Source organism: Gossypium raimondii, chromosome 5, assembly GCF_025698545.1.
Source record: "Gossypium raimondii isolate GPD5lz chromosome 5, ASM2569854v1, whole genome shotgun sequence".
In the NCBI taxonomy this organism is placed as follows: Eukaryota; Viridiplantae; Streptophyta; class Magnoliopsida; order Malvales; family Malvaceae; genus Gossypium; species Gossypium raimondii.
The window spans coordinates 14,627,336-14,640,686 of record NC_068569.1 but is presented as its reverse complement, the minus strand read 5'-3'; the positions used below and the strand labels follow the sequence as shown (position 1 = coordinate 14,640,686).

Here is a 13,351-nt window from a genome sequence, read left to right as displayed (position 1 = left end):
GGTTCAAAACCTTGTCTTTCACCCTTTTCTTTTGTGTTTTATGGAGATTAATATTCAATTTAACCTGATTTGTGGAATATGTGGAGAAGTTTGTATACTTTAAGTCTTGGTGATCATTGAAGCACTTGACGTGTTTTGTTTTGTTTTTTTTTGTGGCATTTTCTGTTCTTTTGTTGTTGTTTTTTTTTTTTGAGTTGCTTCACTTTAATTTTCAGTGTCTTAGAGAATTTTTACGAGAATTCTTATTTGTCGAGAGTTAAGTTGATTTAGGCGAATTTAAATAAAAGAAATCGCCTAAGAACCCATAGATTGTGAGACAAAAGTTTTAACCCCGTGACACTTGGTAATAGATTTAAAAATTAATAACTTGGCTTTTATTGACCCTTTTATTTTCTTTGCCCAAAATTCTTCTTTTTCTACAATCTTTTCTCAAGAAAATTTAAGAAGACAATGATGTCATATCCTTCAACGTCCTTAAGAACATAAAGATAAAATAAATTAATCTGATCATGAATTAACTAATTAAACAATAAATCAAATATAAAGTATTAAATAAAAAATTCTAAATTAAAAACTTTTGCATCTTACTGCCTATAATAATGAAGAATAAATTTAATACTCAATCCTCGATTGAATAAATCTACTCAAATACATGAAAAGATTTTTATAAATTTCGTGGCGAAATTCTTGCTGCGAATAATTTTAAACTTCTTTTCTTCTCTCCGGTAGTTATCACTTGTATAAACTCTTTATTTGGCTGAACAGTTGAGGTAGAGTTGAAATCTAAGGATTTGGCTATGATTCCTTTTAGTCACACAGGATTTAATGGTGTGTTTTGATTTTTATTTTCATAATTTTGTTTGAGTTACGAGAAATTATTTAAGAAAAAATTAGAAGAGAATTATACTGATAACGTATTATAAAATAAAAATAAAATAGAGTAAAGAATAAAACATTAAAAGAACAAATGAGAACATATGAATTTTATGGATCAATAGAATGTTTATAATGCTTTCCATTTTATAGACAAAAATATATTTAATAAAAACTCTACTTCTAATAAATATATAAAATGAATATAAAAATATTTTAACTTTAAAAGTCTCAATTATGAGGATAGAGCGTTGTATGTGGCAACACCAGACGTTGCCTGCACTGCCGCAATATATCAAACACAGACTTGCATTACTTATTTATCTTTCTTTGCCCATGACTTGTCATTCACTCACTTACTATAAACCATCATTTCATTACCGACCAAAAAGCTTAATTTTAACAACTTTTCTCCAAGAGTCAGTCTGAAAGGCCCCTGCAAAAGGTTCCCCCTTTACTCGCTATTTTGTTTGCTTGTAATGGGACATGGAATCCCATAAATGAAAACCCTGGAAAAGTTGTACACGTAATACCAAAAATTAAGTTTTCAGAAATTCTGAAGAAAGATCAAGAAAACTAGATGTGCACGTAAGAGGCATATATACTTGGTCATACGCAAACGACGGAGTATTATATATCACATAATTAAGTCAAAGTGATGTTGTGATTATATTTAGACGAATATCAGTGGTTACTAAAAACCAAAAAACCTCTTGTTATTGCTTTGCAACGACAAGACGTGATGAATGAAAACACTTATCTAAAATTATTGTACAATTTGGTGGAGTTAATGAATTAATATTATTCCCTTGGATCCGATAGTGTTGGTTGTTAGGGTGGAGCCCCTTGCTGCTGAAGTTTGAAGCAGAGGAGGCTTCCCTACTATTGACGGATTGGCTCAGAAAGTTTGAAAATCATCTCCAGGATAAGACTTGTCATCTCATATTAATTTCTTGAACTATAAATTCAACTTAGCAAACCCTTTTTTCTCTTTGCAGAAAATGACAAGTACATGCATGCAGATGCAATTCCTTTTTCCAATAAAATGCTTTCCTTGTACAATATTAACACGGCTTCAACACTACCGAATCTTATTCATGTTTCTCCCTAGCCGAATGCTTAAAACTCATTTATTACCTTCCAAAATTTTCAGAGTTGATTGGAAATTAGAATTAATAAATATTTTTTTGAAAACAAAGAAACCAAAGAGTATCATAACTTGTAATTGCAGTGATCATATGCTGCTAAATCTATTATTGTTACATGGTACATAGTTGCATATTCTATTTCATTATCTCTTTGCATCCGTCCCCATCACACTTCATTCTACCCTGCTCCATTTTAATTATTTTATTATTTATTATTAATATTTCTAGTTTTTAATTCAAGTAAATATTTAATAAAAATTAAACAAGAAATATATGAATTTTCTATAACATATTATTTTATTTTATTTTTTAATAATTGTATATATTTGAAACAATAAAATAATAATTTTATATACATACCTACATTCTCAAAAGGAAAAGAAAAAAATTCACCAATTCTGAATTGAAGCGTACTGGAATTTTACCTTGTAAGCCTAAGCTTGTCGGTTGTAAAGTTGGGAAAGGATAACCAAGAGAATCTTATCTTTGACACGTGTGGCAATCATATTCGATCATAGTACGGAACTAGTTGACGCTCAAAAGTTGAAAGGTGGGCCTCACGAGCATTAAAAATAGGTTGAGGTCAAATTTGAACGATAGAAACAAACGGGCCTCCTCCAATGTGCCACGTACTCTCCTCATAGCGACCTGCCCTCCTATCTTTTTCGTGGACCCTTTGAGCCTAATAGTCCAATGCATGTTCTTCGCTCCAAGAAAATCTAAGGCTTAATTTTGCTTTCTTTTTCTTTCTAAGGTTGTTTTAGGTAGTTTTTCTTGCCTAGATTTTGGTGGGATAGATCTCAATGTTTATTCTTACATTCCTAGTCGAAATTAAGGATGAAGAAAAGAAAAGGGACCAAATCTATAGGTCTATGACTTCATTATTATGGGCCGAAGAAGGAAAGACATAGGTATAGTTAAATTTGCGGGCTATAGTTTTGTGCATATGCATGCAGGCGTAGGGGCTTCATTATGCAGCTAAGAATAAGACAAAAATAATACTAGGGGATGTCGATTTGTTGCTTAAATAATGGCCATTGCGACACAAGTGATCCAATCATTGGTTTTAAATGACATGCTGTGCTGGGAACAGGGAACTCTTACCAATGAAATTTAAATTGCAGTGTAATATTGCCATTTGCCAATGACGGGTAGCCTCAAGGATATACACAAGGACAATCAACTAAGTTTCCAAGGTTTCATTCAAAAATATGTATGGAAGTGTATTTTTAGGGGATTAATCATGGAATAAATACTGTACTATAACTTGTCATACACGTGAACAAATTTCAAATTGCAGTTAGACTGTCTTTCAATTACTTTGGTTATTGAATAGGTTTACGCTGAAATTTGATTTTTTTCTCTTAAGTACGTATCTGGCATGACCCTTTTATTTTCTTTGCCCAAAATTCTTCTTTTTCTACAATCTTTTCTCAAGAAAATTTAAGAAGACAATGATGTCATATCCTTCAACGTCCTTAAGAACATAAAGATAAAATAAATTAATCTGATCATGAATTAACTAATTAAACAATAAATCAAATATAAAGTATTAAATAAAAAATTCTAAATTAAAAACTTTTGCATCTTACTGCCTATAATAATGAAGAATAAATTTAATACTCAATCCTCGATTGAATAAATCTACTCAAATACATGAAAAGATTTTTATAAATTTCGTGGCGAAATTCTTGCTGCGAATAATTTTAAACTTCTTTTCTTCTCTCCGGTAGTTATCACTTGTATAAACTCTTTATTTGGCTGAACAGTTGAGGTAGAGTTGAAATCTAAGGATTTGGCTATGATTCCTTTTAGTCACACAGGGATTTAATGGTGTGTTTTGATTTTTTATTTTCATAATTTTGTTTGAGTTACGAGAAATTATTTAAGAAAAAATTAGAAGAGAATTATACTGATAACGTATTATAAAATAAAAATAAAATAGAGTAAAGAATAAAACATTAAAAGAACAAATGAGAACATATGAATTTTATGGATCAATAGAATGTTTATAATGCTTTCCATTTTTATAGACAAAAAATATATTTAATAAAAAACTCTACTTCTAATAAATATATAAAAATGAATATAAAAATATTTTAACTTTAAAAGTCTCAATTATGAGGATAGAGCGTTGTATGTGGCAACACCAGACGTTGCCTGCACTGCCGCAATATATCAAACACAGACTTGCATTACTTATTTATCTTTCTTTGCCCATGACTTGTCATTCACTCACTTACTATAAACCATCATTTCATTACCGACCAAAAAGCTTAATTTTAACAACTTTTCTCCAAGAGTCAGTCTGAAAGGCCCCTGCAAAAGGTTCCCCCTTTACTCGCTATTTTGTTTGCTTGTAATGGGACATGGAATCCCATAAATGAAAACCCTGGAAAAGTTGTACACGTAATACCAAAAATTAAGTTTTCAGAAATTCTGAAGAAAGATCAAGAAAACTAGATGTGCACGTAAGAGGCATATATACTTGGTCATACGCAAACGACGGAGTATTATATATCACATAATTAAGTCAAAGTGATGTTGTGATTATATTTAGACGAATATCAGTGGTTACTAAAAACCAAAAAACCTCTTGTTATTGCTTTGCAACGACAAGACGTGATGAATGAAAACACTTATCTAAAATTATTGTACAATTTGGTGGAGTTAATGAATTAATATTATTCCCTTGGATCCGATAGTGTTGGTTGTTAGGGTGGAGCCCCTTGCTGCTGAAGTTTGAAGCAGAGGAGGCTTCCCTACTATTGACGGATTGGCTCAGAAAGTTTGAAAATCATCTCCAGGATAAGACTTGTCATCTCATATTAATTTCTTGAACTATAAATTCAACTTAGCAAACCCTTTTTTTTCTCTTTGCAGAAAATGACAAGTACATGCATGCAGATGCAATTCCTTTTTCCAATAAAAATGCTTTCCTTGTACAATATTAACACGGCTTCAACACTACCGAATCTTATTCATGTTTCTCCCTAGCCGAATGCTTAAAACTCATTTATTACCTTCCAAAATTTTCAGAGTTGATTGGAAATTAGAATTAATAAATATTTTTTTTGAAAACAAAGAAACCAAAGAGTATCATAACTTGTAATTGCAGTGATCATATGCTGCTAAATCTATTATTGTTACATGGTACATAGTTGCATATTCTATTTCATTATCTCTTTGCATCCGTCCCCATCACACTTCATTCTACCCTGCTCCATTTTAATTATTTTATTATTTATTATTAATATTTCTAGTTTTTAATTCAAGTAAATATTTAATAAAAAATTAAACAAGAAATATATGAATTTTCTATAACATATTATTTTATTTTATTTTTAATAATTGTATATATTTGAAACAATAAAATAATAATTTTATATACATACCTACATTCTCAAAAGGAAAAGAAAAATTCACCAATTCTGAATTGAAGCGTACTGAATTTTACCTTGTAAGCCTAAGCTTGTCGGTTGTAAAGTTGGGAAAGGATAACCAAGAGAATCTTATCTTTGACACGTGTGGCAATCATATTCGATCATAGTACGGAACTAGTTGACGCTCAAAAGTTGAAAGGTGGGCCTCACGAGCATTAAAAATAGGTTGAGGTCAAATTTGAACGATAGAAACAAACGGGCCTCCTCCAATGTGCCACGTACTCTCCTCATAGCGACCTGCCCTCCTATCTTTTTCGTGGACCCTTTGAGCCTAATAGTCCAATGCATGTTCTTCGCTCCAAGAAAATCTAAGGCTTAATTTTGCTTTTTTTCTTTCTAAGGTTGTTTTAGGTAGTTTTTCTTGCCTAGATTTTGGTGGGATAGATCTCAATGTTTATTCTTACATTCCTAGTCGAAATTAAGGATGAAGAAAAGAAAAGGGACCAAATCTATAGGTCTATGACTTCATTATTATGGGCCGAAGAAGGAAAGACATAGGTATAGTTAAATTTGCGGGCTATAGTTTTGTGCATATGCATGCAGGCGTAGGGGCTTCATTATGCAGCTAAGAATAAGACAAAAATAATACTAGGGGATGTCGATTTGTTGCTTAAATAATGGCCATTGCGCACACAAGTGATCCAATCATTGGTTTTAAATGACATGCTGTGCTGGGAACAGGGGAACTCTTACCAATGAAATTTAAATTGCAGTGTAATATTGCCATTTGCCAATGACGGGTAGCCTCAAGGATATACACAAGGACAATCAACTAAGTTTCCAAGGTTTCATTCAAAAATATGTATGGAAGTGTATTTTTAGGGGATTAATCATGGAATAAATACTGTACTATAACTTGTCATACACGTGAACAAATTTCAAATTGCAGTTAGACTGTCTTTCAATTACTTTGGTTATTGAATAGGTTTACGCTGAAATTTGATTTTTTTTTCTCTTAAGTACGTATCTGGCATCATTCCGAAGACTCCAATTATTTAACTCGTCTTGCATGGAAAGAAAAACTGGCATCATGGTTTTGCAAATTTCTAGATGATATCCTCTGGAAACGGAGAGGAAAATGTCGTGCAACGCGGAATAAAATCAATGGACGACAGTGTAAGAGCGAGAGAATAATAATAATACTAAGGAAAATCCTGTCGGCGAATTTGGTAAAGCAAAAAATTTCGGGGTTTTGAGGCACCACATGATTCCACGTGTAACGAAATTATCAGCACTGCAATAGAAATAGGGGGGGATCCTATATATAGTGTATTCCCACATTCCTCTTTGGGTATTGTGGCTCCTTCTATTGCCCAAAGAATCTGCCTGTCGTTGCTTTAGGTTAAATCAATCAAATAGAAAGAGCAGTAAAAAGAAAATAAACACACTCACCGAAAAGCAGAGAACAAAAAGAGAGATATGGATGAGAATAAAGCATTGAATTCCAGCAGGTTCAAAAGGGTTTGCGTCTTTTGCGGAAGCAGCTCCGGCAAGCGAAACTGCTACAGTGATGCTGCCCTAGAACTGGGAAAAGAGCTGGTATTCTACTCCACTCTTCTCTCATATGCCTTCCTCGCTAACAACTTTTGACTAAGTTCTCAATATTCTCGTGGTTTTGTTTTCATGTTCAAGGTGTCCCGGAAGTTGGATCTTGTTTATGGCGGAGGAAGCGTCGGGTTGATGGGTTTGGTCTCTCAGGAGGTCCACCGTGGTGGAGGACATGTTTTAGGGTACCAATACATACATATAATATATATATGTACCTGGTTGGGATTTGATTTTCTTCATCATTTACTTTCTACATATATACTGTTTGTTGATTCTCTTTCTTTTATCGCAGTATTATCCCCAAAACTCTGATGAACAAAGAGGTCTGTACAATCTGTGATACAGCCCATTTGTTTTTTCGTCTTTCTTAGTGTAAAGTCCGTTTCCAAACCATGCTATTTGTTTTTGGTTAAGCAGATAACAGGGGAAACAGTAGGAGAGGTCAAAGCTGTTGCGGATATGCACCAAAGGAAAGCTGAGATGGCACGCCATTCTGACTGTTTTATCGCCTTACCAGGTCTCTTTCAACTTTTAATTCTCTCTCTCATTAACCATTAATTATGCTAGTCAATTCACCAATTCTGAATTGAAGCGTACTGAATTTTACCTTGTAAGCCTAAGCTTGTCGGTTGTAAAGTTGGGAAAGGATAACCAAGAGAATCTTATCTTTGACACGTGTGGCAATCATATTCGATCATAGTACGGAACTAGTTGACGCTCAAAAGTTGAAAGGTGGGCCTCACGAGCATTAAAAATAGGTTGAGGTCAAATTTGAACGATAGAAACAAACGGGCCTCCTCCAATGTGCCACGTACTCTCCTCATAGCGACCTGCCCTCCTATCTTTTTCGTGGACCCTTTGAGCCTAATAGTCCAATGCATGTTCTTCGCTCCAAGAAAATCTAAGGCTTAATTTTGCTTTCTTTTTCTTTCTAAGGTTGTTTTAGGTAGTTTTTCTTGCCTAGATTTTGGTGGGATAGATCTCAATGTTTATTCTTACATTCCTAGTCGAAATTAAGGATGAAGAAAAGAAAAGGGACCAAATCTATAGGTCTATGACTTCATTATTATGGGCCGAAGAAGGAAAGACATAGGTATAGTTAAATTTGCGGGCTATAGTTTTGTGCATATGCATGCAGGCGTAGGGGCTTCATTATGCAGCTAAGAATAAGACAAAAATAATACTAGGGGATGTCGATTTGTTGCTTAAATAATGGCCATTGCGCACACAAGTGATCCAATCATTGGTTTTAAATGACATGCTGTGCTGGGAACAGGGGAACTCTTACCAATGAAATTTAAATTGCAGTGTAATATTGCCATTTGCCAATGACGGGTAGCCTCAAGGATATACACAAGGACAATCAACTAAGTTTCCAAGGTTTCATTCAAAAATATGTATGGAAGTGTATTTTTAGGGGATTAATCATGGAATAAATACTGTACTATAACTTGTCATACACGTGAACAAATTTCAAATTGCAGTTAGACTGTCTTTCAATTACTTTGGTTATTGAATAGGTTTACGCTGAAATTTGATTTTTTTTTCTCTTAAGTACGTATCTGGCATCATTCCGAAGACTCCAATTATTTAACTCGTCTTGCATGGAAAGAAAAACTGGCATCATGGTTTTGCAAATTTCTAGATGATATCCTCTGGAAACGGAGAGGAAAATGTCGTGCAACGCGGAATAAAATCAATGGACGACAGTGTAAGAGCGAGAGAATAATAATAATACTAAGGAAAATCCTGTCGGCGAATTTGGTAAAGCAAAAATTTCGGGTTTTGAGGCACCACATGATTCCACGTGTAACGAAATTATCAGCACTGCAATAGAAATAGGGGGATCCTATATATAGTGTATTCCCACATTCCTCTTTGGGTATTGTGGCTCCTTCTATTGCCCAAAGAATCTGCCTGTCGTTGCTTTAGGTTAAATCAATCAAATAGAAAGAGCAGTAAAAGAAAATAAACACACTCACCGAAAAGCAGAGAACAAAAAGAGAGATATGGATGAGAATAAAGCATTGAATTCCAGCAGGTTCAAAAGGGTTTGCGTCTTTTGCGGAAGCAGCTCCGGCAAGCGAAACTGCTACAGTGATGCTGCCCTAGAACTGGGAAAAGAGCTGGTATTCTACTCCACTCTTCTCTCATATGCCTTCCTCGCTAACAACTTTTGACTAAGTTCTCAATATTCTCGTGGTTTTGTTTTCATGTTCAAGGTGTCCCGGAAGTTGGATCTTGTTTATGGCGGAGGAAGCGTCGGGTTGATGGGTTTGGTCTCTCAGGAGGTCCACCGTGGTGGAGGACATGTTTTAGGGTACCAATACATACATATAATATATATATGTACCTGGTTGGGATTTGATTTTCTTCATCATTTACTTTCTACATATATACTGTTTGTTGATTCTCTTTCTTTTATCGCAGTATTATCCCCAAAACTCTGATGAACAAAGAGGTCTGTACAATCTGTGATACAGCCCATTTGTTTTTTCGTCTTTCTTAGTGTAAAGTCCGTTTCCAAACCATGCTATTTGTTTTTGGTTAAGCAGATAACAGGGGAAACAGTAGGAGAGGTCAAAGCTGTTGCGGATATGCACCAAAGGAAAGCTGAGATGGCACGCCATTCTGACTGTTTTATCGCCTTACCAGGTCTCTTTCAACTTTTAATTCTCTCTCTCTCATTAACCATTAATTATGCTAGTCACGGTTCATGAAGTATGCCATTGTGACTTGTAACTTAATTACTGTTTATTTCCAATTAAATTAATCAATCAGGTGGATATGGAACTCTTGAAGAGTTACTAGAAGTCATAACATGGGCCCAGCTGGGAATCCACGACAAGCCTGTAAAGCCATTTTAAGTCTCATCATCATCATGAATCAACCTAATGGTTGAAACTGGAAACTATTACCAACGTTAAAAGAAAAACTGGTTTTGTTTCATGTGGTGACAACAGGTTGGCTTGGTTAACGTGGATGGCTACTATAATTATCTGCTCAGCTTCTTAGACAAAGCCGTGGATGATGGCTTCATTAAGCCCACCCAACGTAGTATCATTGTCTCTGCTCCAACTGCAAGAGAACTTGTCCAAAAACTTGAGGTGGGTCTATTTTCAACGTTTCATATAGCGTATATATATCACAAGTCAATTATTCAATTATTGGGTCCATTTTACTAGAAAGTGATAAATACTTATTTATTTAATTATTGTGTGTGTATATATATCTGTTCCTAAAAGTTAGGATAGTGTTTTGTTTGAATATATATAGGAGTACGTGCCAATTCATGATGGAGTTGTTTCTAAGGTAAGGTGGGAGGCTGAACAATTGGAGCTCAACTCATCTTTGCAAACTGAAATTGCTCGTTAATTAAAGGACGACAAAGGTCTCTCTTTCAATTTTTTTTTTAATTATTATTTACGATTTAGTGAATCTGCAAATGTAAGTAAGCATTTAGGTAGGGTTTATATCCTTTCAAATTTTGCTTCTACTGTATTACTCTCAGGGATAGAAAGGAGAAAAATCCATGGGATGAATAATAAATTAATCAAAATTCCTTGCGCTGGTCCATGGCTATTGGTAATTTTCATTCATTGCCATTTGCTGCTTCCTTTGTAAAAGTTGCCAGGAAATGAACACCAAGGAAAAACCAAAAAATAATTGAATTATTGAAAAACAGCTTTTTTATTCTCTTTTGCATGCCTGCTGCTTCTGTTCTACTGCTGTTGCAGATAACCCATCTCGTTTGGATGTAATGATTTCATTATGGAGCCTTTTTTTCTTAATTTATTTGTTTTATTGTGCACTGCTTCAAAAAATTAATGGACCCAGAAAGAAAATTTCAGCTCGTTATAACAGTGAATAATAGAGCTAAGGGGTTGTAGATGTTCCAGTCTACCAGAAGACGGGAACTGTAGGGGGAAACAAATGAAAAGCAGCTTGGCAAAGCCACTGTTACATGCATTTATTTTTCCTTAAATTTCCTATCAGCGACAGATGGATATCTTTAATTTGATTGGAGACAGGCGGAATACTGACAGACAATGATGACTGGCCCCAAAATTATTATCTAACTAAATTAAGGCTTGGCGGCTTAACGAACCGCCAAACGGCAAGTTGAATAAACCCTATTGCGTTACGGCATCATGTGACTATATAACATTAATAAGATTTATAATACTAAGCTTGATGGTTTTAGTTGAAAATGCACAATTTTTTATCCTTAAGGAACAGTATATATTATTAGAAATGAAGGCTAGAATTTCCTGTTTCCAATATTTCTTTTCTTTTTTCTCCTTAGAATTTCTATGGCTTTCAATCCAGTCTGTTATATTGAATTTGAATTTTCTTTTGTTTTTCTCTTTACTTCGCAAACGGTGCCAAATATTAATTGGTAAAATAAAAGAAACGAAAATTTCTAAATCATTTATTATTATTTAAAATTTATAAGTGAAATTAAAATACATTTAACATATTCGATTAATCATGAAACAAAGAATTAAAATAATTACAATATGGAATCAATATTACATAGAGTGCTTTCATTTATCTCTTTTGGATGGCTAGGTGGATTGGGACACGTATCATTTGTATATGATAAATCTTAAATCTTAAAATTTATAAATCGTGAACATATATAATTTATTATTCTATTTACATGGATAGTTGAAATTAGTTACCAATTTTTCACTTGGAGTAGATATATGATTTCGTTTTAAATTTTAAAACTTAATAATTTATAATACTTTAAATCCAGTAGAAGGTTTTACAGTTCAAAAATAAATTTGGGGAAAAGAATTTTCAACTTCCTTTTGATATTTTGTTATGCTCTCTTTTTTCATTAAATATAATGTCAGAAAAGTATAACAATAAAATTAAGCCAATTAAAATATTGATAAAATAAACTTAAATCACTTGCATAGATTAAAAAAAAAACAATAAATTTGTCATCTTAGAAACAAGGGAGCTACCCTCTACCGCTACGGCTTCACCCCACGCGGCATTTAAGATAGCGAGACCTGCAATAGAATTCATTGATATTTGTTTCGATCTCGTCTCACTCACCACCAGTCCCCTTCTTTTACGCGTATACTTTTTTAATTGCATGTCAGTTATTTGTTTGCATCAGTCTTTTTCAACCTCTTCCTGCTTTCTTCTTGCACCCCCCCCCCCCCAAATTGCCTTCCATTTTTGGATTTTCCGTATGATTTAATCAATTGATGTGATTTATCTTATTTGTTGATTAACAAACAGTATTATGGCAATTTTAGCACATACAAACGAAGAAGCACTTCCTACAAAAGCGTACGACAGAGATTCATTGTTCGCATAAAGGAATGTCTAGTGGGATGTGTTTGGGGGGATCCAGCTAATGATGGGGGATCCATGTTCAATAGGCTCAATGGATCCCCACCTGATAAGCCTGACTCATCATCATCAACCTTTAAATTTAATATACGGGGACCTCTCCACCCCATACTCCAGGTCAATAAATGTATGCACTAGGGAACTCCAGATTCAATATGTCTTTTACATTGAGAAAAAGTATAAATGGGATAAATGCCAAAGGAGTCGAGACAAAGGGAATGTTGCAAGAAAAGACGTCTCCGTCAAACACCACACCATTACTTGTCCTCCACACCACCCTTCTTCCCCCGGTCCCATTGAAAATAACCCAACTCGATTTTTTTCCCCTTTGAAAGTGATATTTGCATTGCATGGTTAGGCTGTGTGGGGGCTGCTTTCGGAGTTGAGACTGGGGAGAGTTGAGCAAAGTTTTTTGGATTCTTTAATGAGGCGGTGGTCCATATGGACCCAGACCCAGTCCAGTTGCTAGTAGTAGTAGCTGCTTGAGCCCCTACCTACGTAATTAATGCCGTTTCGCTATTTATCTACACTCCGTCGTAACTCGTAAGCCGTAACGTACTGAAATGAAGGGACAAGAAAAGAAAGCCAAGGCTGGCGCCTGGTGTCCAGTACCCACCCTTCAATTCTACGCCAAGCTTTCTCACAATCGTCTCTGTCCTTGTTACTTTTTCAAGTTTGAATAAGTAATTGTTTAATCAAAGGTTTACTACATTATTTTGTATTTCGATTTGACTTTTTAAGTTTTAAAGCCCTGCTTAATTATTTCTATGTTACTTATATTAATATTAATTTAATAAAAAATTATAATTAATTAATACCCTAAAATCACAGTTGTCGTATGTGGTAACAAATTAAACACAATATTAAATATTTTTTCAATTAACATTAAATTTATTTTATTAATAAAATATAAAAATACAATTAATTTTTATTAAATCAACCTTAAAATTGAAATTAAATATTAAG

At 34.0% G+C, this 13,351-nt stretch overlaps 1 protein-coding gene across 6 annotated transcripts; it reads left to right on the top strand.

Moving 5' to 3' along the window:
* Positions 1–6,658: 6,658 nt before the first annotated feature.
* On the top strand, positions 6,659–10,705 carry LOC105771037 (cytokinin riboside 5'-monophosphate phosphoribohydrolase LOG5). Of its 6 annotated transcripts, none has more exons than XM_052631512.1 (7): positions 6,659–7,003; positions 9,235–9,332; positions 9,443–9,473; positions 9,568–9,667; positions 9,794–9,864; positions 9,976–10,119; positions 10,267–10,705. In XM_052631512.1, exons 1-7 carry the CDS (start codon positions 6,884–6,886, stop codon positions 10,276–10,278), a joined length of 576 nt encoding a protein of 191 aa, XP_052487472.1. In that variant the 5' UTR covers positions 6,659–6,883; the 3' UTR covers positions 10,279–10,705. The 6 variants fall into 6 exon arrangements, with proteins under 6 accessions (XP_052487472.1, XP_052487469.1, XP_052487471.1 ...); XM_052631509.1 differs by lacking the exons at positions 9,235–9,332; positions 9,443–9,473; positions 9,568–9,667 and adding exons at positions 7,097–7,194; positions 7,305–7,335; positions 7,430–7,529 and having other exon boundaries at positions 6,694–7,003; positions 10,289–10,705; XM_052631511.1 differs by having other exon boundaries at positions 6,698–7,003; positions 10,289–10,705.
* Positions 10,706–13,351: the final 2,646 nt, after the last annotated feature.